Here is a 27,388-nt window from a genome sequence, read left to right as displayed (position 1 = left end):
ATTATATACTCTGCACCCATCTACTGAGGTACTTCAACTTGGGAATTAACATTACTTGCGTTTGAACATAATATTTACGGGCAAATTGGCGTTATTATTTTTTTTTAGACATTTCCGTTGAAGCAAAGAATTGTGGGTTGTGAGTGCCCACGAAGGATACACCTCATGCATCCTCCGAATTACCGTGAAAGGAGGTCGCATTCGAAGTGTCCTACTCGCTTTTCTGAAACGATGACGTATGCGGCCAAGAAATGCGACCTCCGGAGGACGCATCCTTCCAAACGAGACACAGCCATTGATTCTCTTAAGGCCTGTTTACACCAAATCCGTGATGATTTTGCGAGACGAACCTCTGACGGAAGGCCTATTCACAGAGAGTCTGTAAAAAAAATTTAAACTAAAAAACTATTTAACTCATGTACAGTAGTTTCGGTGCTGTTGTTACACCAGTCTTGTGTCTGCACCTTCCGCTGTTAGAGATTAATATAATGAACACTGTTAAAGCATTCATTTACCTATTCCAGTATAACTGATTCATTATTTTCTTTCCATCGTGTTGATGCATTTTGAGGAGTATATAATCTGTGTGTTTTTTTTTTTTAAATGTTATGTGAGTGAGATGAGCAAAGAGCACTGTTGGATATTTATATGCACATGTATTTTGCTACGAGAATATTACAAATGGGCACCTGAAGCCAACTTCTCTTTTTATAATGCCTGGATTAATGCCTGCATAATATAACACAAGGTACAGTGATATAAATACACTTGGAATAATGTACATTAAGAATAACAGGTATATTATAAAATACTATGCAGAATATTAAAAGAATATAAAAGAAAACACTGGCTCGCAGTCTTTAGTAAAATGATTGCAATACTTTGTTATATTACACTTGAAATAAAAATAGCAGTGTCATTCTGCAATTCGTTTGTCTATAGTAAAATATAGCATGTAAAGTGTCTTTTTCGGGTATTTTCTACGAGCTCAGTTCAAACTAATTGCTGAACCTCGCTGCTATTTTTAATGCTATAAGAATATAACAGGCACAGTGATATTCATATTAAATAATGTACATTAAGACAAAAAAACATAAGCAGACTTTCAAAAACAGACCGGGTTTATGTTTGCAGTTCAAAGGGTTCATGAATTGCAACTATTTTTAATTATATAATTTTCAGGGGTGTGTATCAGCTGCACGTATACTGGAGTTTGCCAGTTGATCAGCGCTACCAACACGCTGGATTGTGCAGCTGCATCGACTGACAAAAAGCTTTTATCTCATTGGTCAGTCAGTTTTTATCACAGTCCGAAGAAGAAAACAATTGGAACACTCCGTAAAAAAAAAAAAAAAAAACCTGATTATCGGCGGTTGATTTGTCAGACCCAATGTGCATAGCGCCATAGGAATTTATTGTTACCGTACAAAAGCTCGTTAGGAACAAACATTCGTAGCAAAAAAATGGACTTGGTGTGAACAGGCCTTTAGCCAGCGATTCGATGTTTGCAGATACCTAAAAGTCTGCTGCGATATGATTTCGATTCTATTCTGGGGCCTGTGATCGATAATTAGATATTATGTGCCTATTTTACACAATCAGTCACATTTATTATCTCAAAAATGCTACCAAAATTTTATTGAGCTCTCTGAAAAGTGCAAATCCAGTATCCACACTGGGACTTCCACAACAAAATAAGGTACTTCAGTTACTGAAAATATTAATAATACAGAAAAAAAGTATATTAAAAAGACAAGTGATCATTAATTGTTTGATGACAGCTCATTGCCTTGTAGAATGAGGTAAACACTACAGCAGTCAAGCAAGTCTTTCAATCCAAAATACATACATACACACGACGGGAGAGTACATGTTATACATGTTTTTTCTTGGCTACAACTTCCACAGTTGTTTTGAACATTTCTGTTACAGTTTACTGGGATAAATATCAGTAAGGGTGTTAATGTGAAGATTTGAAAAGTCTTGCAATTGGTGCAGGGCAGGTGTTTTCTCTTTCCTTTGTCAGCGCTGTTCAGAATATCGGGGCTCTTTAGCAATTTGACATGGTTAAATTTCTCCCTAGCGCTTTAAAATTGAAAATTCTCATGTAGAATTCAAATGTGTCGCATGTGCCACCATATTGAGGGAAGCCCGGTTTAATCGCGTATATGAGCCACATGGATAGAGCAGAGCGCAACTTCAATCACTCCGCACACATCATTGTCCCACATGAGAAGCATGTTCAGCTTATAAAGCAAGATGAATTTCTTAAGGTTGCTTCATTGCATGACGGAAATGCGTATGGACGTGGCTGGCATTAGAGCGTTAAAGGTGCATCTTAAAAAAAAATATACATCGATCTTTACACATTGAATCGATGAAATCGCATCGTTGGTTAATTGATCGATGCATTTATCCAGATCGATGGATCGTTACACCCCTACCTTTTATGTCGCTTACTCGCCTTCTGACCTGCAAATGTATACAAAAATGAAATCCAGATGGAATTTCTATCCACAGCAATTTCATGTTGCAGTGTTTATGCATTATAAGCAGTTCTTTGTGTTTTAACTGTGTTTCCAGTGATTGTTTTGGTGTTCTGGACTGTGAATGGTGTATGGTGGACAGCGATGGAAAGACCCACCTGGATAAGCCCTACTGTGCCCTGCAAAAAGAGTGTTTTGGAGGTATAGTGGGTGCCAAGAGTCCTTATGTGGATGGATTGGGTCTTTTAGGTAAGCCTGACACCTCTGTATTCACATTAACTGCACTTTAGCATGCATAGGTAAATAGAACTATGCTTTTCCCATGTGTCAGATTGAACTATGCAGTTGTTTAGCACTTGTTTTAAGATCAGTGGTAGTTGAAACACATAATTTGATGACACAAGACATGAACAGAAATTTAAATTTGCAGCTGGTTTCATGAGTCACGCATTTTAAATAGAGGATCTGAGTTTCTGTGTGCATTTGCTCTTACTCTTCCTATCTTATTATTATTTTCCTTTTTTGTCATTTCTCCCCATCTGTGCAGATGAGGAGGTGGCTTCACTGAATATGATCAAGAGTGCGCCTGTGGGGCCAGTGGCAGGTGGCATTATGGGATGCATCATGGTGCTGGTGTTGGCTGTGTATGCGTACAGGCACCAGATCCACCGTCGCAGCCATCAGCACATGTCCCCTCTGGCCACACAGGGTGAGTCATGGCTCAATCTCAGTTTGGACACTGGACTCTAAAAAATTTCATTTTGTTTGTTTGTTGTTGTTTCATTTTATTAAACTCAATTAATATTCAAAACTCAATGGAAAAAAGTAGGATGGGACTTGATTGTATTCATCAAATCGATTGGATCATGAAAAGTGGTCTCTTTATGACAGGAAGTTACAGGGGAAAGGTTGCAAAATTAGAGGGATGGATTGGTTGTGTCAGCAAAAGAGCACAGTTTTTTTTTGTTTTTTTTTTTTGTTTTTTTTAGAGGCAGCACAATTTATTACATTTTAAAGGGATAGTTCACCCAGAGCTGTGAAAAAAATTCTCTTATCATTTACTCAATCTCATTCCATCTCAGATGTGTATGACTTTCTCTCTTCTGCAGAACACAAAGGAAGATTTTCAGAAGAATATCTCCACACAGTGCAAGTGAATGGTGACCAAAATTTTGAAGCTCCAAAATGCACATAAAGGCAGAATAAAAGTAAGCCATACGACTCCAGTGGTTTAATCCATGTCTTCTGAAGCGATCTACAGGTAATCTGTTTTGGGTGAGAACAGACCAAAATGAAACATACTTTTCACTGCAAGTCTTGACATTAGGAGTCTTCTTGGCGATCATGGTTTCAAGCTCGATTACGCTTCCTAGTGCCATCTAGCACCAGAACCCTTCTAATAGGGGAGCCTACAGGCTTAGCCTAAAGTAGCATAATGCGGCGCTCCTGTAGACATTCTATGGGCGGTACACTGGCGAGGAGACGAGGCCTTTTTTTTTAATGGATGTCTATGGAGGAGATGCTTCAGTGTGCTATATAAACTGCTTTTGTGAGGAAACAGCTCATCACTTATTGAACTGACCACCTTTCAACTAATCTTTAACATGTTTTACACTAAACAATGCTTTTGGAATGAACTATGTGTGGAGTTTACAATGATAAATTTATGGTTTATAAGATTTTGCAACAGGTAGGTATCACTTTACGGCTCTCCCCACTCATTTATATGGTATCCGCAAATGGTGACTTACTGTCGTAACACGCTAGTTGACCGTTACGCTCTCCTATTGTAGAGCCGTGGGGGTTATCTCCATATACACCGATCAGCCAGAGCATTAAAACCACCTGCCTAATATTGTGTAGGTCCCCCTCGTGCCTTGCACCAACAATCATGCCACGGTCCAAATCACTGAGATCACATTTTTCCCCATTCTGATGGTTGATGTGAACATTAAGTGAAGCTCCTGACCCGTATCTGCGTGATTTTATGCACTGCACTGCTGCCACACGATTGAATGATTGTTGGTGTCAGACGGGCTGGTTTGAGTATTTCTGTAACTGCTGATCTCCTGGGATTTTCACACACAACAGTCTCTAGAATTTACTCTGAATGGTGCCAAAAACAAAAAACATCCAGTGAGCAGCAGTTCTGTGGACAGAAACGCCTTGTTGATGAGAGATGACTGGTTTGAACTGACAAAGTCTACTGTAACTCAGATAACTGCTCTGTACAATTGTAGTGAGAAGAATTTCATCTCAGAATGCTATTCTGAGATGCTGGTTGGCGCACTTTTGACGGCACGTGGGGGACCGACACAATATTAGGCAGGTGGTTTTAATGTTGTGGCTGATCGGTGTATATAAAAGAATCTCTGCTAGCGCTCTGCGCATGCGTTAAGCACTAGGGAGTGTAATCAAGCTTTAATCATGTTCGTGCCTTGAGACTGCAATGGCAAGATGTACGGTGAAAAGGGCGTTCGATTTTGGCCTGTTCTCACCCAAAACCGATTGGATCACTTCAGAACATATTGATTAAACCACTGAAGTCGTAAGGATTATTTTTATGCTGCCTTTAAGTGTTTTTTGAAGCTTCAAAGTTTTGGTCACCATTCACTTGCATTGGATGGACAAACAGAGCTGAGATATTCTTCTAAAAATCTTTGTGTTCTGCAGAAGAGAGAAAGTCATACACATCTGGGATGGCATTCTGTAATTTGAAGAACAGAATTCCCTCATTCCTTCCGGTTGCTCTCTTATGTCCAAGTCAAATTCAGCCTAAATGTGCAGGAGTTCTAGGAAGCATAGCTATGACTTGATGGTCTGATGCAATGTACAATCAGTTTGAATCAGTTATAAAATACTGTCAGAGTGTGCACCTTTTGTCTGAATGCATGTTTTGGAAATGAATTGGTTGGAATGTTAAATGCCCTTGAATGGGCTCTTTTCAGCATTTTTCATGTCTGATAAGTATTCAGTGAATAAAAGCATTGGAAGTTATGTCAATGAATTAGGGAATTTGATGCCTGCCATCTTTAAAGAAAGACTGGACAAATCAAGATAACGATATACAAATGACTGGTGTTCAATATCTAACTTAAACCTGTAAGAACTAAAAGTTTAAGATATAGAAAAATTAAAACAGAAAGTTTATGACATAAAATGAATAAGAAATATTTAAGATTTTGTACTATTTCCAGGTCATCCAAAAAGCATGTTTGTGATATTGACTGTGTTAATTGTGCTTTGAAGCACACATAATACCCTCTGGCATGACATGGATCATGAGGTTTTCCATGTCAACAAAAGTGCATGTCATTAAAGCAAAAAGGGACATGCTAAATACTAAGAAACTCTGAATTCGTGTTCATTTTTTGTTTAAAGTTTTCACCTATATGGCTATTCTGCTGTCATTATTATGCAAAAAAACTGGATTGCACATGTGGATTCAAGAATTTTGAACCCCACTGTATATTACGTCAGATATGTTAAGGATTGCTTCATCTTTCTGATCTCATTCTTTGCCTGTTTGCCTGTCTCCTCCCTTTCTCTCGACAGAGATGTCCGTGCGGATGTCTAACTTGGAAAATGAACGAGATGACAGAGATGAAGATGGTCACGAAGACAGAGGAATAAGTAAGATGTACTCATCTGTCTGCCTGCATGCCTGGCACTGCTACACACAGATTAACATACAACCTTTAATGCCCATTTTTGCATTAGTAATTACACTGAGGGTTTTTATGTGCAAGTAAGCAAATCTGCAGTATTGTACTCCGCACCATTAATGCTGTTTTTCACTAATTCAATGCATCAGACTCCCAAATGGCTGATAATCCTTGAATCTTTGTAAAGGGTGTGCTGTTTTATTCTCCCAGTGAAAAAAGTGGGCATTTATGCAAAAAATGGTACTGTCATTCTTGCCTGGTAATTGAAATTGAAACAGCCATTTGGGTTAGTCTGATGTCATAATTGGTCTCATCTTTAGTGACAATATGATAATGTGTTCCCAATCTGCATTCTTATTTATTTATTATTTATTCTTATTTTGTCATTTATATTTCACAATACTTTATTAATTAGCTGTAAGTTATCTAAAAAGTGGCACGTGTTTCAGTATCAGTTAATATGGATATAAAAATGGATAATCACAGTGAAGAATTGGAAATAAGGAGAAATGTGAACTATACCACAGAGTAGAGGTGTGCAGGGGCATTAAAAGAATGTTATGTGTTCAATACAAGTTAAGCTCTTTCAACAGTGTTTGTGACATAATGTCAATACACAGAAAATGCCTGACATTCAACAATTTGTCGGATACTCTACCAACAGTGCTTTGATTATGAGGTGTTCATCAGACATCCAATAAAGTCAGCAACATGCACACACATTTTTAAGGGGCAGGGGCTCTAAACCTTTTTAAAGGGGCAGTCGCTTCAAAATTGTCTGTCGATTGGGCGATCTCCGTCGCACTGGGTTGGTGCGCATGTGCAACCTCAGTTTATTTTTTTGCTGTAATTATGTTTCTGTTTTAATGCTTAAAAAAATAAATAAGTAACAACACTTTTATCAACAGAGTAGATAGACCTGTTAATGTATCAAAATATTAGGCTTAACAATTTGTCATAATTCACTTTTTGTCCCATTCATAATTAGATTCCAGTGTATGTTGAAGACGAAAATATAAATGTTGGGATAATTTGCACTATACAGGCAAATTAACACACCTGGGTTTAGGTTAAATTTACTGGTTTAAAAACTTTTGTGGATAAGAAATATGTGTAATGCATTGTGTTGAACAGAAGAATGATTAGAAACTATAAGAAGATTCAAAATCCTTTCAGAACATTCTTTGTATTCATGAAGTACAGAGGTATGGGAGGGTTGGTTCATAATTAAAAAAAAAAGAAAAATAATATGGTTGTTACATACATTTTTGAGCAAATATGAATAAACTTAAAAGATACAGTAATATTTCAGACTTTATGCAAACGAACACAAATTGATGCATGTAACACATTAAGGACAAATAATGATCGTGAGTAAAGGCGCTGTACAGTATTGCGTACCTTTCCAAGTCTATTCTCCAGATATTCCATGATATGCATGATATATCGTAATTGTAAGTCAACTTATTGTGCTTGAGCGAAATTATGAACAATGAGGCAGAAATACGAACTAAACTTTCTTAATTGAATTTTAAATGAATGCATTTTTACACCTTTACAATACTATTAAGCATTTAAAAAAAAAAATCATTTCATTTTGGGTGGAATTTCCAAACCCTGGAACACCCATGGCTGTGCCACTGTTTCGTCAGAGGGGCATCTCAGTAAAAGGTCAGGGGCTCGAGCCCCTCAAGCCAGCCCCTCTGCACATGCCTGCAATAAGGTGTGTTTAATCATAAAGTCAAAATAATAAAGCAATGTTTGAAAAGAATGACATGGGGTTTTGGATGTCTTAGTGAGACATCATTGGCAACGCTCACACCACAGCTGAATGTGATCCAAATCTGATTTTCTGCTTAAATCCGGTTGTTCACATGACATTTTAAATGTACGCAGGTCTGAACAGCCGATGCTCCTAAACTAAACTGCATGCGTATAACAAACCCTGGCATGTTCATTATTGTAATATGTCAAATGTAATGACATTGTTACAACATGTTATACGCAGACAGGTCAGTTTTGGAGTATTGGCTGTTCAGACCAGTGTCTGATATGGGCTACATTTAAAATATCATGGGAACAACCTTGCAAATTTAAAGGGATAGTTCACCCAAAAATGAGAGACTGAGAGACTGCATCATTTACTCACCCTCATGCAATCCCAGATGTGTATGACTGTCTTTCTTCAGCAGAACACAAAGATTTTTAGAAGAATATCTCAGCTCTGTAGATCCATATAATGCAAGTGAATGGTGATCAGAACTTTGTAGCTCCAAAAAATCACATAAAGCAAACATAAAAGTAATCCATAAGACTGTGGTTAAATCTATATCTTCAGAAGCGATATAATAGGTGTGGGTGAGAAACAGATCAAAGTTTAATTAATTTTTTAACTCTAAATCTTCACTTTCACTTTTACATCTGAAAGTCACATGTGGTGCCTGTTTAGTTTCACTTCTGAAAGTGAATGTGTAATTGTTCTGTTTCTCATCCACACCTATCATATCGCTTCTGAAGATATGGATTGAAACACTGGAGTCTTATGGATTACTTTTATGTTTGCTTTATGTGATTTAATGCTATAAAGGTCTGATCCCCATTTACTTGCATTGTATGGACCTACAGAGCTTAGATATTCTTCTAAAAATCTTTGTTTGTGTTCTGCAGAAGAATGAAAATGATGAGAGATTTTTCATTTTTGTGTGAACTGTGCCTTTAAGCATAAAATCATTAGGGTCACATTCAGCTAAGGTGTGAATGTAGCTTTTGAATTTTTCCTCATGGTTAGCTGGGAAATCTTTTCCAGTATCACCTTAGAACGTGTCTTTATGGATGAGAAATATTTATGTGTTATTGCCTATTGTATTTTCTGTTCTCCTGCACTGGGCTTAGGTCAACCAGCTATCCAAGTGTGTTATTGTTACATGACCATTTGTCTCTGTTTCTGTCTCTCTCTGCAGTTAGTAACACACGTTTCATTGCTGCTGTTATTGAAAGGCACACACACAGTCCAGAACGCAGGCGGAGATACTGGGGCCGGTCGGGTACTGAAAGTGACCATGGTAAGCCTGTGTGTTTCTGCACTCTTCCCTTGAATTAACTGTAAAGGAAAAAGATATTTGTCAATTTGAAAATATCCCTTTGAAACAAGGGTCATCGACGAATTCAAAACTGTGACCATACAACTTCTCACCTAAAAATAAAATGTGCTTCACAAAAAGGAGTTATATTATTGAAAGAAAGCAAAGCCTAGCCCTGTACCTTAGTTTATGCTTGTGTTTAGCCTCTATTTCATTGGAAGCTCAAGGCTTGGGTTACACGGAGTCTACAGCACAGACTATATCTGCCTCCCTTAAGGGACAGGGCTTTCTAGAATTCATTGTGTAACCAGCTAGAGGAGAAAGGGCAGCCCTATTCCACAAGGAGAGGTGCAACAAGAGAGCCGGAAGAAGAAAGACAGAGAAAATGGGTAGATTGAGTGATAGCGAGAACAGTTAGAGATGGCAAAGATCAAGCACAGAAGTCTCTGAAAAGTTTATTTTCTGTATTTTTCAGATTTAAAGGTCACCTCCCACTGGCTGCTCGGTCATTCAGCTTAAGGGGTCGTTTTAAGGAAATATTGATTTGGCTTTTGAGTGCATGTACTGTATGCAGGAACACAGCGTTGAAGCCTTTTTCTGGGTGTTCTTACTCATTGCCGCTCCACCAACACACAGGGTTTTCGCCAGAAGCAATGTAGAAATATGAGCACTGGCTTTAGATTGAGGTTTAAAGACTTGATCCAAACAGAGATACGTTTTCACACTGCATATAAATACCATTTTGTTTTTCAAATCCAATCTTTAGGACAGACTGATTGTACTTTGGTTTTCGGTATTGTTTGACTCATTGGCTCGTTCACTATTCACTACATAGTGAATCACACAGTTCGCTGTAGTAGGAAAGAGTGAGCAAAAACGAGTATATTGTGCACTTTGTATGATGTTACACATCTATCACATCCTGAGTCATTTCAAACCGTTTATGGATGAAGTTTATTAAGTTGGATTTCATGTTTTTGTTTTTTTGCTGTTCATACAAAGCCTGCTGCACTTGTTTGCTAGCTTAGCTCTTTGAAATGTTTCAGGGCTAGATCCTGATCCAGAAACAGCTTCCCAACATTTTCATCAATTGTTTCATGCTCACTGCTGTTTTAGGGCTGATTCCAGATCAGCTCACTGAGACAGCTCATACAAACATTGATCAAAGTCAGGATCATGAGAGGTTTTTGACCTTTCTTTCACCTCCGATCCTGTTTCAAATGTCACTTCACTTGTGGCTGGACGTTTGGCCACTTGACAGCAGGGCAAGACCTCTGTGCTGTATATGCTGTATTTAACACGTTTCCAAACTCTTCCCTCTTTCTTTGTAGCCTTTGTTAGCTCCTTTCCTACCACACACAATTTTAGATGCCAGAAACTGTCATATCTAATATTTATTTCAACTATCTGATGCTCTTGTCTTTTGTATTGTTGCTTTAGTTGTACACAGGCCAATGTATTTTGTAGGTTGACATAACATAAATATAACACGGACATGAACTTTTCATGAAGATCAAGATTTTAGACAGGTATTATTTTTTCTCAAGAATTTATTACCACTTTTCCAAAGAATTTAATAAACAATCATTAAATATAATGCCACAATATGTATAATACAAATATAATAAAATATTAAGAACTACGTACACCGATCAGCCACAACATTAAAACCACCTGCCTAATTTTGTGTAGGTCCCCCTCGTGCCGCTGAAACAGCAAAAATCTTTAAAACATGTTTTACACTAAACAATGCTTTTGGAATTAACCATGTGTGGAGTTTACATTTGATAAATTTATTTTTTATAAGAGAAGTCACGGACGATTTTGCGAAAGGTAAGTATCACTTTACGGCTCTCCCCACTCATTTATATGGTATCCGCAAATGGTTACTTACTGTCGTAACACGCTAGTTGACCGTTACGCTCTCCTATTGTAGAGCCGTGGGGGTTATCTCCATATACACTGATCAGCCACAACATTAAAACCACCTGCCTAATATTGTGTAGGTCCCCCTCGTGCCACCAAAACAGCGCCAACCCGAATCTCAGAATAACATTCTGAGATGCTATTCTTCTCATCACAGTTGTACAGAGTGGTTATCTGAGTTACCGTAGACTTTGTCAGTTCGAACCAGTCTGGCCATTCTATGCTGACCTCTATCATCAACAAGGCATTTCCATCCACAGAACTGCCGCTCACTGGATGTTTTTTGGTTTTGGCACCATTCAGAGTAAATTCTAGAGACTGTTGTGCGTGAAAATCCCAGGAGATCAGCAGTTACAGAAATGTTCAAACTAGCCCGTCTGGCACCAACAATCATCCATACGATTATCTAATCAGCCAATCGTGTGGCAGCAGTGCAGTGCATAAAATCATGCAGATACAGGTCAGTTCATAGGGAAATTTTCTAAAAAACCGTAAACTCAGAGTATCTGTGGTGCTAAAAAAAAATCCTGTTTGTTTTGAGCAACCTGTCAACAACATGGACTTAATCAATGGTGTGAGTTGGGGTTTGACTGACTATTTTTTTGCTTGACAAACAGCAGACGGGAGCATATTCCGAAATATTGTTGAAAACTGTTTATTTTTGCAATTCCATTCAGTGGGGCAGAATTTACACACTTCAGCTTTAAAATTAAAAATAGTCTTTAAAAAATAAAATAAAAAATACTATCCAGACCTGTAAAAAAAATTTTTTTTTCCTTGTGTACACACATGGTTGAATAACAATAAAAGCTGATTTGCCTTGACATGATTAGGAGGGTGATTAGATTAATGAGCGATTGAAGTGCTCATGATGACTTCACCTAGTTCCCATCAGCAATTTCCACAAGATGACACAAAGACAGGAATAATAAGATGCTCTAATTTCCGCTCTACATTGTAATTTTCTGATACAAAAAGCTGGCAGTTACAGTAGAACAAAAAATTAGGTAAAAAAAAAAACTATTTTAATTTATAAGACATTCAGAAAGATTTGGCACCAATTTCAAAAATCTTGTTCATCTTTCCTCTTGTTGTGCCTAGGTTTTAATTTTTTGATTTCTAACATGGATTGTGTATCTGTTTCCACGTAGGCTATAGCACCATGAGCCCTCAAGAGGACAGCGAGAACCCGCCCTGCAACAACGATCCTCTTTCAGCGGGCGTTGATGTGGGCAACCACGATGAGGACCTTGACCTGGACACTCCTCCGCAGACAGCTGCTCTTCTCAGCCACAAGTTTCACCCCTATCGACACCCCCACACACACCACCCCCTGCACTTGCACACGCACCATCTCCAAGCGGCCGTCACAGTGCACAGCGTGGATGTCGAGTGCTGATCCTGCCCATGTGTGACCCCAAACCACCAACCCGGCCTTTTGAAGCCACTGATCTCCAGTCCTTGTTCATCACCCACCATCAGCCCTCCAACCAGGCCCTGCTACCTCCCAAGAGGAAAGAACAGAACTTCCCCTTTCCCAGGGCATCTGCTGGTGGAGCAGTTGTTTTGTGCTAGCTGACCTAATGAGGGGGCCGAACAGTTGGCCTCTTTAGAGGTAATTAGGGTGTGGACTTGGCAGGTGCATACAAAGCTCCAAGTTTTTTTTTTTTTCCAAGGAAACAATGAAGATAAAATGATTATTTTTCTACTATTTATTTAACTAGAGTTGTGATGGAGGAATGAATGAAATAAATGATATTGACTGACTTAATTTGTCAGCTTTTCTAACTTCTAAGTTCATTTTTGGATCTGGCTATGGTTTCTCCAGCCTTGAAGGATTCGATTCATGGAACATTTGAGTCATTCACATGCCATGAGCATTTCCTGTGGGAGAGTAAACAAAGTCTTTCAAGGAACAATAGACATGAATGCCTGTGCTGCACATCAGAATCCAGCCATCTGCGAGTGGAGTATTGAAAATGTGATGTTTTTCATTTGTGAGTGTGCGAAAAGATGGCGAATCTCCACACTGTGCAGTGTGACCAAGGTGTACTGTTCCACACAGTACGGTTTTAGCCTTCAAACCCACTGCCTGATGGTTGGAAATATTTTAAAGATGACTGAGAGACTGCTCAGTCCTACCACTGTGTGTATAAGCTTTCGTTGTATTTGTGTCTGCCCTATTATTTTACACTTGTTGTGAGAGAGAGAGATAGAAAAACAGAATGTGCATGTGTTGGTGCTTGTGTACGTAATTGTGTGTGAATGTGTGATGGTACAGATGCATCATCTCCATTAATGTTGTCATTTTAGTCAGTATTGATGGAACACCATGGTATTTTTCAAATCCTTCTAGACCCATGTGCACTTTTGTTCAACTGCCTGTCTACTAAAATGTAGATGTTGTGCTCCTATGATTTTAGAGGGATTGTGTCTATTGTTTTCAAAATGAAATGATATATCATGTATATACATCTAAAGTTTAACAAAGTAGCTATAAATGTGTCGTACACTACAAACATTTTATCCTTGTCAGAAGTGTTTTATTGTGTCATCAAGGTTTGAGTTCGGTTCAGCATTTTTCAATCATTCTGCAAATTAGAGCATTAGAATGGGGATAAAGAGGCAACAAATGATAACATTTGGATTTTGTTTTCAAATTAATATGTTGCATGTTTAAGTAATGCCCAAAATCACTAGTCATATGCATGTCAAACGTTATATCATGTCAAACACATGCTATCAGAGCAAAACAACATTGGTACGTCATTTCTGTCCAGCCATATACCCAGGAAATTTCAGCTCCAATCTTAGATCTGTTGCAGTGGCAGTTATCTAACTTGGATGTTTTCCAACTGTTTTAAGCAAGTATAATTGAGCGTGCTGAATTACACGAATCACATTTATGTGCCAGATCAAATTTGGTGTGCAATCATCATTCCTACCTGATTATATTACACTTTAAATGGATAAAATTCAGATCTGATGCAATATGAATGTGATAAAAATGTTCCACTATAAATTCGACTGCTGTCGTTTTGGTCATTAAATGTCATCTTCTGTCATTCCAACTTGAGCAACAATTAGACAGCACTTAGTGTTTATTTATATGCAAAACTACATTCAGCGTCATATAAAAAGATGCCGTATTAGCTTCATTGTGTAATGTTTTATTGAACAGGTCATTTCAGTATTTAGTGGGGAAAAGTTTTTAGAGTGAGGTCTTAATTCAGCTGCACCAAGCGGAAGACTGTTATGGGGAGTATGGGGCTAGTTGTCACATTGGGAAGTTATCATGAGCTATATCTTAATAACGATAAGATTTGGAGTCAAAAGCCCAATTGTGCAAATGTGTTTTTTCTCAAGCAGGGGTTTTGTATTTTGGTTTCAAACAACTAATTTAAACCCCTATTGAATTAGAATACTTTCTGAGAATTGTACCGTCCCAAGTACATTTTTAATATGAGACATTTTTTATAGTGTGTGTGTGTGTGTGTGTGTGTGTGTGTGTGTGATATATATATATATATATATATATATATATAATTTCTCTAAGCCAAGACTTTTAAGATATGTGTAAGGTAGGTGGTGTTCAATTAATCATTGATATCAAATATTACTTTTTATTATAACTTTCTCTACGTGTTAAAATATCTACAAGAGAAAAAACAAATTCCCCCCTAAGGAATATTTCTAAAAGGCATGCGTTTTCATTCTCTATTCTACTCTGCATCTCATTTATAACCCACAAACTCACTGCAAATGACAATGAATTGTTAAGGCATTGCCAAACAGTGGCATTTATAGGGCAGGATTAACGTATGTGCCTGCTCTCACACAAGCTGCTCCATTGTGACATCATCAGTCCTTTTTTGACCTACAGTTTTGGTCGCAGTCACTCACCCATAACGGGCAAATAAGGTCACGCGAAGTGCAGGGAATTCTTTGCGAGCACTGTCGCTGCCTGGATCATGTGGGTGTTACTGTACCACCGATCCTTGAATCGTTTCAAACGCGAGGTGCGAGGACACAGTGAGGTCGGCAGAAAAGTAGAGCACCTCTGTCAAGTTGGGGCCATGGGGGGGAAATGCGTCTCAGTCCAGAAGCTTTGCTCGGAACTGGAGCAAAAACCGGCTGCTCAAATTTCCAGCTTCTCAGACGCTTCTGTCATTCTGTTATTACCGCAAAGCAAAAGAATCCGATGAAATGCGCATTTCATTTTAATTGCGTATTGTTTTCTATTATTTATTCTTCGAGTTTGCAGTGTCGGCAAACAATACATATGCATGCGAATTCTCACAATCGTCTGGGACGATGTCATAGTTTCGCGATGCTTGGACCTCACACACGCACACACAATATGACTCGGATCCTGTCGCCCACATACACTCGGCGCTCAGCGCAGCTCCCGGCGAAGAGTTCAAGGTTCCCATCAACCCTTTACATAAACACACGCGCGTCCCAGATGCGCGATCTGCTCGCTCCAGCACTTGCGCGCGCCCACGCGCTACTTTCCCGAGCCATCGAAATATTCTGGTATCCGCTCTCTCTCCCACTGAGAGATGCACTGAATCACAGCTTTTAGACACGTCCGTGGGTTCACGCTCTGGAAATTGAGATGAACGCATGGCATCTGTTTGTAAGCACCTTTGTGGAAGTTCCCAACCCCTGTAATAATGGGAAAATCATCCGTGCAAATGATGGATTAACCGGCGAATTGCAATAGAGTTGACAGCGATATTCATTAAGCATGCAGTGATGTTTTATTTTGAACTATAGGTATATTTAGAACTCTCGGTATGTTTAACCTTTATTTATGCTTTAAACTCCCACTTTCCAAAACGGCACAAGAAGTGCTAAATAAAAATGTCTTATTGTTATAATTAGCGCTCTCTATCTTTCCAGAAATAGGGCGGTGTGCACTTTAATGTGCTATTCCCATCCTTAAAGGAATAGTTCACCAAAACTGAAAGTTCTCTCATTATTTACTCATCCCAGATGTGTATGACGTTCTTTTTTTCTGCTGAACACAAATGAAGATTTTGAGAAGAATATCTCAGCTCTGTGGGTCCATACAACGCAAGTGAATGGTGACCAGAAATTTGAAGCTCCAAAAAACACATAATGGCAGCATAAAAGTAATCCATATGACACTAGTGGTTAAATCCATATCTTCAGAAGAGATATTATAGGTGTGGTTAAGAAACAGATCAATATTTAAGTCCTTTTTTCTCTATAATATCTCCTCCCTGCCCAGTAGGTGAGAGGGGATAGCTGCAGACAGAGCTCCAAAAAGGGGCATAAGCTCTGAACCACCAGCAAAGATATAGGGAGCCCCTTACCTAACCCTTTCCCTAACCGTCTGTGAAGGTGTCGCCCCACTTTTGGAGTAACCCCACCACTTTCTCGAGAATCCACGCCCTATTTGGGAGATTCCGCCCCCATTTGGAGATCTCCGGCCTGCAGCTGTATCTACTTGCAGTAAGTGGCGATATGCACGAAGAATGTGAATCGCCAAAAACAAAAGAAAAAGAATGTGAAAGTGTAGATTTATAGTACGGACTGAAATATGGATCTGTTTCTCACCCACACCTATCGTATTGCGTCTGAAGACATGGATTTAACCACTAGAGTCATATGGATTACTTTTATGCTGCCTTTATTTGCTTTTTGGAACTTCAAAGTTCTGGCCATCAATCACTTGCATGGAATGGACCAACACAGCTGAGATATTCTTAAAAAAAAAATCTTTGTTTGTGTTCTGTAGAAGAAAGAATGTCATACACATCTGAGATGGCATGAGAGTGAGTAAATGATAAGAGAATTTTCATTTTTGGGTAAATTATCCCTTTAAAGATTCAAACGCAATGCTCTCTAAATATTGTTGATGTGGGATGCTGGCTTGTGTAGCTGGAAACTGAAAACGTTCATTCAGGGACATTATAAGGACTCCTGTGATACAGTGTGCCAGAAGAAGGCATTTAGCACACCCACGAGAGACGGCATAAGTCATTCATTCCCACATCACTGCCAGTTTATAAAGAGTCAAAGGATCTGCCATTTTCACCAGGCATGCCTTGAGATGTTTCTGACATACATCATTTCTCGAGTCAAAAATGTTGTCAATTTTGTTCATAGGGATATATATATATAAAAAACTGGCAGCCAAAAGTTTGTAATAATGTACAGATTTTGCTCTTATGAAAAGAAATTGGTACTTTTATTCACCAAAGTGGCATTCAACTGATCACAATGTATAGTCAGGACATTAATAACGTGAAAAATTATGATAAAAAAAAAAAAAAATGTTCAGAACTTCTTAAACTACTTCAAAGAGTAATGACAGCTTTGCAGATCCTTGCCGTTCTAGCTGTCAGTTTGTTCAGATACTCAGGTGACATTTCACCCCACACTTCCTGTAGCACTTGCCATAGATGTGGCTGTCTTGTCGGGCACTTCTCACGCACCTTACAGTCTAGCTGATCCCACAAAAGCTCAATGGAATTAAGATCCATAACACTCTTTTCCAATTATCTGTTGTTCAATGTCTGTGTTTCTTTGCCCACTCTAGCCTTTTCTTTTCGTTTTTCTGTTTGAAAAGTGTCTTTTTCTTTGTAATTCTTCCCATAAGGCCTACACCCCTGAGTCTTCTCTTTACTGTTGAACATGAAACTGGTGTTGAGCATGTAGAATTCAATGAAGCTGTCAGCTGAGGACATGTGAGGCATCTATTTCTCTTATCCTCTTGTTTAGTTGTAAATCTGGCCTTCCACATCTCTTTCTGTCCTTGTTAGAGCCAGTTGTCCTTTGTCTTTGAAGACTGTAATGTACACCTTTGTATGAAATCTATATATATGCTACACAGTTATTATGCAATTATTGTATTTTGTTATAATACCAACATTTGTAATTAATTGCTAGAATTATAGGCCTACTATTTTTATTTTATTTTACAAACTATTATTAAAAAAGTACTTATTTTATTGTTTATTGCTGCTAGCCAACACAGTATCGTTCTTTTATGGAATTCTTTTTTTTAAATGACAGTCAAGGTTGCATTGTATTCTGAACAGAAGAAACGAGAGAGTATTACGAGTTTAGTTTTCCATCAGTGGAGGTCGCCAGCTGTACTGAGGAGGGGGTTATTATCCACACCACCTTTAAGTGTGCCGTCGATGGGTTTGACTAAAAGCACAGACGCCCACCTACAGTATTCGCTCTCTCCGACTCACTTTCCACCGAGCGCTGCAAAATGGCGGCCGCTTCATCCATCCAGCCGCCGAGCGTGCACGCGTTAAAGCGGGAAAATTCACCTCACCCGGAGTCCGACAGCCCCGAGAGCCGTCACGAGGAGGACGCAGCATCCGAGGGCATCACCATCCTCAGAGATCTCCCGGAACTGGATCCCGAGGAGATCGAGAGACGGTTGGAGAAAACTCGCAGAGAGCTGAGCAACAGGAGAAAGATCCTTATTAAGAACCTGCCACCGGATACAACTAACCAGGTAGAGGATTTACATGTGTTCGCTTGACAGGTGAAAGTTGCACTGCTCACTAGTTCAATGGAAAAAAAAAGAAAAGAACTTCACACGGGGTGCTCTTTATAGCTTCGAGCATGTTTATTCAATTGCTTAAAATATATATACATGTATTTTTTTTATGTTATGCATTTAAAACTAATGAAAACAAATACACCTGACAGTTAAGTACAGCAAATAGAACTGTTACTATAGTATATTTTAACCTAAATAAATAAAATGAAATCTGAGGACGACTTAACAGGCTGCCTAAAGTTACTGTCAAATAAACACAATTCTTAGTTTGGAATGCGGATCATAGACATCAAATGAAGGGATCAGGGATTAAACTTTACTTCGATCATGAGATTAACTATTCGAGTTTTAATTATTTATCCGATTTAAAAACAATATCAAAAGCGTTGTTTAAACGCAAAACTAAAGTGAAACTAATTTGTATTTATTTTATTTATTTTTTTAAGTGTAAAATATGCTGTATTAAAATAATATGGCGGCGCCTTTGGCCGTTGTTTCAAAACGGAGCTCCGAAAATGAGCTCACCGTCTCTGTCATTGTTATTAGATTAAACGTCATTAAAACAATTAAATAAACATTCAGATGTCATTTGTTAATTGTCTAACACCCATCTTAGAGCTTGTATTAAAAGTTGACAGTTATTTGTATCCTTCTATCGCGCAAGAAATACAAGAGCTATTTTTGTATGTTTTTTGTATAAATTACAGCGTTAAGAAAAACAGCGGCTCTAGGGGCCGTTCAGACCGAAAACGCCTTCACTAAAAAAAAAAAAAAAAAAAAAAAAAAAAAAGCTAGCTAGGCGCAGCGCAACGAATAGAACAGAAAGAGTCTTGAGACGCTTTTTCAAAAGTTGAAGTTCTTTTTAACTTCACATAGCGTCTAAAAAACGCGGCGCTCCTGCGCGAGACGCGACGGAACGGTTAAAAACGTCCTTCTGGCGCACGTTTACATAGTAAAACAAAAACAGGAGGAAAAAAGCAAAGACGGACACAAAACGTGTTCAGTGTGAACGGCCCCTTATTCATTTGCCTAGTTGTGGTTAGATATTGTCTCGAGGCATATTTGCTCATGGAGGCAGGATCCGGGTGAAGGCGTTGAAGCGGTGAGCTGAACTCTGAGTGGGAGATTTTCATATTCAACGTGCTAAGGTGCCTGCTGCTGGCATTTCCTACAGAGCTTTCCACATTAATAATGTCAGTAAACATGTTGGATACCTGACCCCTTGAGGGAGGTGTAACATTTCTTCAGCTCCAGGAGGAGATGAATGCAAGTCAAAATCTTATCATCAGTATCAGCAGATGACAGTGTGCTGTATGTCTGCACTTTGACAGCTCACAGAACATGCACTTTTATGTTAGGTTGTCAGGAGTATTAAATGCAATAGGGGATGTTTTGATGATTTCTAACACCGCAATACAATGTTTTTGCCTGTACTACATGTTGTATTATGAGTAGGGCTGGGACGATTCATCGACGTAATCGACGTCATCGATTACAGAAATACGTCGATTTGCATAACATGCGTCGGCGCGTCGCAATGGAGTAATTAAAATGGCTGTGCCCGGTTTAAGTATGGATTCCCCCGAAGAACAAGCTGCAGCTAAAACAAACTCACCTACGGTCATCAAAAGCGTGGGAGTATTTTAGCCAGAGACCCAACAATGTGGTGCTGTGTAAGCTATGCAAAATTGGAAATGACTTATCACAGCAGTACAACCGCCATGAACGAACACTTGAAGCGAAAGCATCCCAGACCACTTTGTCAAGACGGCAGCAAGGCAGCACCATAAGTCCTGTTTACTTTTGTCCCCACCCAAGCATGACATACGTGTATTAGTATTACAACACGTGTTTCTGTTAGTAGTAGTCACTTTAAATTGATTTTCTAAATGTTTCCTCATCGCCTCCATGTTAAAAGTAATTTCTGCACCGCTGCTAACGTAGGGTGACCATACGTCCTCTTTTTCCTGGACATGTCCTCTTTTTCGGACCTTAAAAAAGCGTCCGGCCGGGATTTTAAATTTGCGAAAATGTCCGGGATTCGGCTTTAGTTGCATTATGATGTGCATCTGGACTAATACTTCATTGTGTGTGCGCGCATATTTGCATTGCTTTAACCCTTCTTTGTAAGTCCCGCCTTCTCGCACACCAATTGGTCAATTATAAGAGGCTTGCAGCAACTATTGGCCAAATTTCTGCCTGTCAATCTCTTTGCGAACGCGCAAAGCGCTGTTGTGTTCGGCATCAAACAGTTGCTTGACAGCAGCAGCAAATGACAGCTGAATGGAAACAATGCCCAAACGAAAGTGCAAATTTACAGAAGATTTGCACAAAAAATTCCCATGCTTTCGTCCAGGTTGAGATCCGTGGGATGCAGAAAGTATGACATGTAAAGCTGGCACTTATGTGTCAGTTGCTAATAAAGGTGCAAGTGATTTAGAAGCACACATTAGCTCTGCGAAGCATAAAGGGTCAGCAAAAGGTGAAAGTTCATCAGGTAAATTAACGGACTACTTTTTGCGACCAGGTAAAATTGTTATCACATTGCTTCATTTTCCATGGCCATTCAAAATAATACTAATAGTTAATGAAGGTACACTCATGGCATCAAATATTTTATTTTAGTACATGAACATTCAAAAGAATGTTGGAAATTTTTATTTATATATATTTATATATATATATATATATATATATATATATATATATATATATATATATATATATATATATATATATTTATGTTATGCTAATAGTGTCTTTTTCACTGTATTAAAGTTTGACGTCATAGTAACAGTTTTTTGTTGCAGAATAATGCCCTGCAGTGCACACTTTGTTTCTTGTACATTTGTTTGTGTTTAAGAGAAGATGATTTAATAAAATATCGAAATATTAATGAGACAAGTTTTGTATATTTATTTTGGGTTAATTAATTGTTATATTAATCAAGTAATAATTATAAAAAAATCTTTAGAATAAACGGCAAATTAGTCGTTAGATTAATCGACTAGGTGCTAATAATCGTTAATCGTTAGGTGCAGCTCTAATTATGACCACAACCCCACAATGGCAATGAGTAGTCACAGACTGATGGCTTATCAATGAGAACACCTCAGGTGAAGCAGTTTGGTCTCTCTCTCTCTCTCTCTCTCTCTCTCTCTCTCTCTCTCTCTCTCTCTCTCTCTCTCTCTCTTTCTCTTTCTCTTTCTCTTTCTACATCAGACATACACAATCACTCAGCTCCTAATACTGAATAATTTAGGAGCACTCTGTCACAGGTTGGGGGCAGGAGAAATGTCAGAAATGAACAGAGTTGATTGGCTCTTTGTCAGGTGACCTCTGATGCAATTCATATTTTGGGAGATCTCATCCCCGCCCTCTTTTAAGCTCAGTCCACTCTGACACAGGTGTGTTACTGTTGGTTTGGGTGTCAGTAGCAGATGTTCAGCACTGGAGTATTGACTCTTGAGGTGTATGGATGCGCTCTCTGAATGCTCAATACGTTACTCACACATACAAATGGGGTGGGCAATATAAGCCAACATTTCATCATATTCTGTCACTCATTTAGATATATATTTTTATATAGAAATGAGTGGCATATGTTTATTTATTTATTATGGAAAAGTGATTAAAAAAAACTGAAAAAATAACGAACGGTCCTTTTCACTTACTGTTCAAGTAAAGTTAAGGCCTATCACACATTTGAAGAATTTACTTTTTTTTTTTTTTTTTTTTTACTTGTTCAGTGACTTAAATTGCAATAATATAAAATAAATAAATAAATAAACTATCATTTTTTTAATAATATTTTTTTTCTTGTACTATCTTCCAATTCTCTTCTGTCTATCACTTGTTAGCTGAATGTAAAGTGATTGGATTGGCCATTCTTTACCATTTTTCTAATATAACATTATTATTGTATAATACATTTAAAATATGAGTTCATATGTTCATTTGTACGACTGTGTTTCCGTGACAGCTGAAGGGTGTACTACAATGAACAAGGAGGAAATATTATAGACATTATTTTGAATTTAAGTGGAAAAACCAAAATGTTTCTGTGAAAAGTGTTGTAGAAAATTACTAGTAATTAGTAATGTGATTACAATTTGAGAGAAGTAAGTAGTCATTTGTTGTGGATTACATTTTTTGAGTACTCAACACTAACTGTGACAGTGTACCTTAGTAATCACTATGGGGTCATTGCATAATGTTTTCCAGTGTTACTGACTAGGATCAGTTGTTTCCCCTTCCCTGTGAAGATTGTAATTTCTGTTCTTGACCTCTCATCATCTTGGCTGTTGACTCAGGTCACGACGGAGCAAGCAAGGTCTTTATCTCAGAAGAGTTTTTTGTGTCAATTTACCACTCCACACTCTGGTCTTCCTCTTTGGACACACACCTCTAACTTTCATCATGTGTATGCTGGAGTAGGACTACTGACAGAACTCTGACCAGACCAGAGCTCTGCTAAATCTTCAACAAAATCAAAGCACTTGATTTGACACATGCAGTGCACTGTCGGGTATGGTAATACATAGTGTTACAGATATCATATGTCAGCTAAAATTGTTTTTATTTAATTCGTTCTTTATATACATATATATTAGAAGTGTCTGGTTCGACAGCTGTCAGTTGTTCTGCTTCGCATTATGTTTGTTGAATTATAACCACTTAATAGAACGCAACAGTTGGGTTCTGGAAGTAAAAATCCCATTCTTTGTTTCCATAGGGGATTTGATTTGTAACGATAACTTAAACCTTTAAAGACAGACCTATCGTGAGCTTCAAGGTTATTGTGTATGTACAGTTTGTACAGTACTGTGCAAAAGTCTTAGGCACATAAGATGTTTCACAAAAACATTTGTCTTAAGATGGTTATTTATATCTTCAGCTTTAGTGTGTCAATAGGAAATATACATTTTAAACTCCTAAACATTGCTTCTGCAAATAGAAAATATTGGAATAGAAGAACAGGGAGCCCTGCAACAGATGGCATTGCCCCCAACTGAACATCATGTCAGTCTGAGATTACATAAAGAGACAGAAGCAATTGAGACAGCCTAAACAGGCTTGAATTCTCCAAGAAGCTTGGAACATCCTATCTGCCAACAACCAAGAAAAACTGTGTCCAGGTGTACCTAGGAGAATTGGTGCTGTTTTAAAGACAAAGGTGGTCACACCGAATATTGATTGACTTTTTTTTTTTTATGTTTACTGGACTTTGTATGATGTTAATTGATAAATGAAAACTATTTATGACATTATTTTTGAAGACATCCTCACTATGCAACATTTCTCACAAGTGCCTAAAACGTTTGCACAGTACTGTACATACTCTTTACATGCGTTATTTACAGGAGTTTCTGCAGAAGACATTGGACAATATCCATCAGACATTGAGATACAGAGCTGTTGCTTCATCCAGTAAAAAAGAGGAGTTTAACGACGTGTATTTGAAGTTATATTGAGTGTGAATATTCATAAGCCACAGCTGACCAGCACTGGATTAGCAAAGTCTCGGTTTCTGACTGTATATACTTATAATTATTTAGTTAATCTTGCTAGATAAAGTGTGCTACTGTCATACAAGTCAAGTCAAATTTATTTGTATAGCGCTTTTCACAACAGGTGTTGTTTGAAAGCAGCTGTACATGAAATTATGCTATAACAGAAAATGAATTAATATAATGCCAATATTAGTTATCTATGTTTAGAACTATTAGTGGTTAAAATTAGTAATCTAATTTGTGGGTCAATGATTAAACAAAATGATTTTATATTAACTATAAGTTTAAGTGTTTAAAGTCCTTGAAGTCATCCCAAATTAACTGACGTAGATGCATTGTCCTTTGATTTTGGTCGATGAAGGATTTTGTTAGTGGTTAATTCATTTTCTATGTAGTTTAAGAGTGTGTTGTCCCTCCTTTGACCAAGTTGATATAGGTATCATTCAGTGAAGAGCATCACAGTCTGGCTGGAAGCTTATGGCCAGTATTTTTGGTGAACTCCATCCTGAGCCCATGCTTCAGGCAGTGGCTCATAAAGAATCCCATGTCTTTGAGTTTGCATCAATTCATCCTCATCTGTCTTAGTAGACTGAAGTGAAGTCTGGCTGGCACATGCTGCAGTTGGTCATCATCACTCAGCGACATCAGGCAGGACCGGAGATGGATCTGGCAGGATATAATCCCGAGGTTTAGACAGGGAAAGAAATAGAATAAAATTAGCGTAGATGTCTGTGACGAGGAGGAGGGCGTGGCCGGGCCACGATGGAGCACGGCCGGCGCTGAATCAGCTGATCGGCCAGAGACGCCGGTTTGAGAGAGAGAGACGCACGTGGCCCCTTTGCATGTGTGTCTGTGTTTGTTTATGTTTGTTTTACGTTAAGTTTCTGATTAAACTTTACATTGACTGTTTAGCTGGTGCCCCCCTCCTCCTTGCCCAACCTTAAACTGTTACAATGTCATTCAATTTAAAGCAGGGTTAAAGAAAAAGAGAAATGATTTCTGGCAGACCTAACTAAAGCAGCATAGCTATGAATTGAGGGCTAAATTAGGTGTATGCCTGGCTGAAAAGAGAAGTCTTTAGTCTAGACTTAAACTGAGAGAGTGTGTCTGAGTTTCGAACACTTCTAGGAAGACAACTCCATAGTTTAGGAGTTAGTTTGAAAATGATCTCCCTCCTTTTGTGGATTTTAATATTCTCAGTATTGTTAACAGGCCAGAGTTTTGCGATTGTAGTGAGCATGATGGATTATAGCATGATAGAAGGTCACTTAAGTACTTTGGAGCTAGACCATTCAAAGCTTTGTAAGTAATTAACAGAATTGTAAAATTATACGAAACTTAACAGGTAGCCAATGTAAAGCTGATAAAATGGGGCTGATGTGATCGTATTTCTTGGTTCTAGTTAGCACTCTTGCTGCTGCATTTTTTTTTTTTCCTTTTTCACCCAATTTGGAATGCCCAATTCCCAGTGTGCTTTTAAGTCCTCGTGGTCATATAGTGATTCGCCTCAATCTGGGTGGCGGAGGATGAACCCAGTTGCCTCTGTGTCTGATACCATCAACCCACGCATCTTATCACGTGGTTTGTTGAGCGCGTTGCCACGGAGACATAGCGTGTGTGGAGGCTTCACGCCACGTGCTGCGGCATCCACGCTCAACTCACCACGTGCTCCACCGAGAATGAACCACATTATGGCAACCACGAGGAGGTTACCCCATGTGACTCTACCCTCTCTAGCAACCGGGCCAATTTGATTGCTTAGGAGACCTGGCTGGAGTCACTCAGCACACCCTGGGATTCCAACTAGCAAACTAGCGAACTCCAGGGGTGGTAGCCAGCGTCTTTTACCACTGAGCTACGCAGGCCCCCCCACTACCCCCTTGCTGCTGCATTTTGAACCAACTGAAGTTTATTTATTAAATTCAGGACATCCACCAAGTAATGCATTACGATAGTCTAGTCTTGAGGTCATGAACGCATTAATTAGTTTTTCAACATCAGAAACAGATAGCATGTGTCGTAACTTGCCAATATTTCTGAGGTGGAAGAATGCAGTTCTACAAATATTGGAAATTTGTTTTTCAAAGGTTAGATTGCTATCAAATATAACACCTGAATTTATTGCTGTAGAAGCTGACATTACAGTACATCTATCAAGAGTCTAGTATAAGTCAGTATACAAGTACAAGTTAGTATAATATGACAGTTGACGATCCAGCTTCACGTCAAACGCCGTCATATATTTCCTCACACACAGTGTCCCTTATTTTAGACATCATCTGTCTAATAGTGGCCAGTATTAGTTAATTTCATTGTATTTATGCAGTATATATAATTTTCCACTTCAGTATAACTCATAACTTTAATTTATGTGAAAAATAAATCGCATCCCATCCGCTGCCGAATGGAAATGTAGGAATAGGCCTACTTTTGAAGACTTTTTATTCTCCCTTTCTTCCTTTTATTTGCAGAAATCAAAAAGTGACAGTTAACAATGACAATAATTTGAAACATTAAATAATGATTAAATTGTGTTATAGTAACAAAGAAAAATGAATGAATCAATCCTCAACAGTTTATTTTTCTTCAGAAGAAGAAAATTGGCAATACGCAGCTTTATTAATAAGAGAGAGTTTGTTTTTTGTGAGTTAAAGATGGATTGAAGTGAACAAAAAGGTGAGGGAGGTCTTCGCCCCATTATACACTGCAACAAAATACATTTTTTATTTGTTTTTGTTTTGGCTTGTTTTCCAATATAAATATCTAAAACTCCTTTAAAACAATGTACATTTTCTTTGGCAGCTATACTGCAGAAGAAAAAATTGTTATCTGAGAATGTTGAATATAATATAAAAAATACAAATATTTGTACATATCTCAAAATCCTTAAAAAAAAAAAAAAAAAAAAATGCATTCACCTGAGAAGCAGCATATAAGATATTTAGACTTACTTTTAGAGAATAGATCTTTAATATAAGTATATTTTGTCTTTACTGCACTCGCAGAAGTATAACCATGTGGAAAAAATACAGTTATATACAAAATACTCTTATATTTATGATAAATTCTCTTAAAGCAAGTCTAAATATCTTATATGTTGCTTCTCAAGTAAATGTATCTTGTTTTAAGGATTTTTAAACTATTTTAAATGGAAAACAAGACAAAA

At 38.1% G+C, this 27,388-nt stretch overlaps 2 protein-coding genes across 2 annotated transcripts in view; both read left to right on the top strand.

Moving 5' to 3' along the window:
* The window catches only part of LOC127449391 (VWFA and cache domain-containing protein 1-like), a 124,065-nt gene extending 110,384 nt beyond the window's left edge, over window positions 1-13,681 (top strand). Inside the window, exons 23-27 of the mRNA XM_051712778.1 lie at window positions 2,584-2,735; window positions 3,034-3,195; window positions 6,042-6,119; window positions 9,112-9,213; window positions 12,309-13,681. Of these exons, the coding sequence (XP_051568738.1) occupies window positions 2,584-2,735; window positions 3,034-3,195; window positions 6,042-6,119; window positions 9,112-9,213; window positions 12,309-12,556 (742 nt within the window). The 3' untranslated portion in view covers window positions 12,557-13,681. The remainder of the gene's footprint in view (window positions 1-2,583; window positions 2,736-3,033; window positions 3,196-6,041; window positions 6,120-9,111; window positions 9,214-12,308) is intronic.
* Window positions 13,682-17,448: 3,767 nt separating this feature from the next.
* Window positions 17,449-27,388, top strand: part of LOC127449400 (ribonucleoprotein PTB-binding 2-like) — a 120,715-nt gene continuing 110,775 nt past the window's right edge. The window contains exon 1 of the mRNA XM_051712807.1: window positions 17,449-18,661. Coding sequence (XP_051568767.1) covers window positions 18,410-18,661 — 252 coding nt within the window. The 5' untranslated portion in view covers window positions 17,449-18,409. The remainder of the gene's footprint in view (window positions 18,662-27,388) is intronic.

The sequence above is a fragment of the Myxocyprinus asiaticus genome, chromosome 12, assembly GCF_019703515.2.
Source record: "Myxocyprinus asiaticus isolate MX2 ecotype Aquarium Trade chromosome 12, UBuf_Myxa_2, whole genome shotgun sequence".
NCBI classification, from domain to species: domain Eukaryota; kingdom Metazoa; phylum Chordata; class Actinopteri; order Cypriniformes; family Catostomidae; genus Myxocyprinus; species Myxocyprinus asiaticus.
This window is presented reverse-complemented; position numbering and strand designations above follow the sequence as displayed.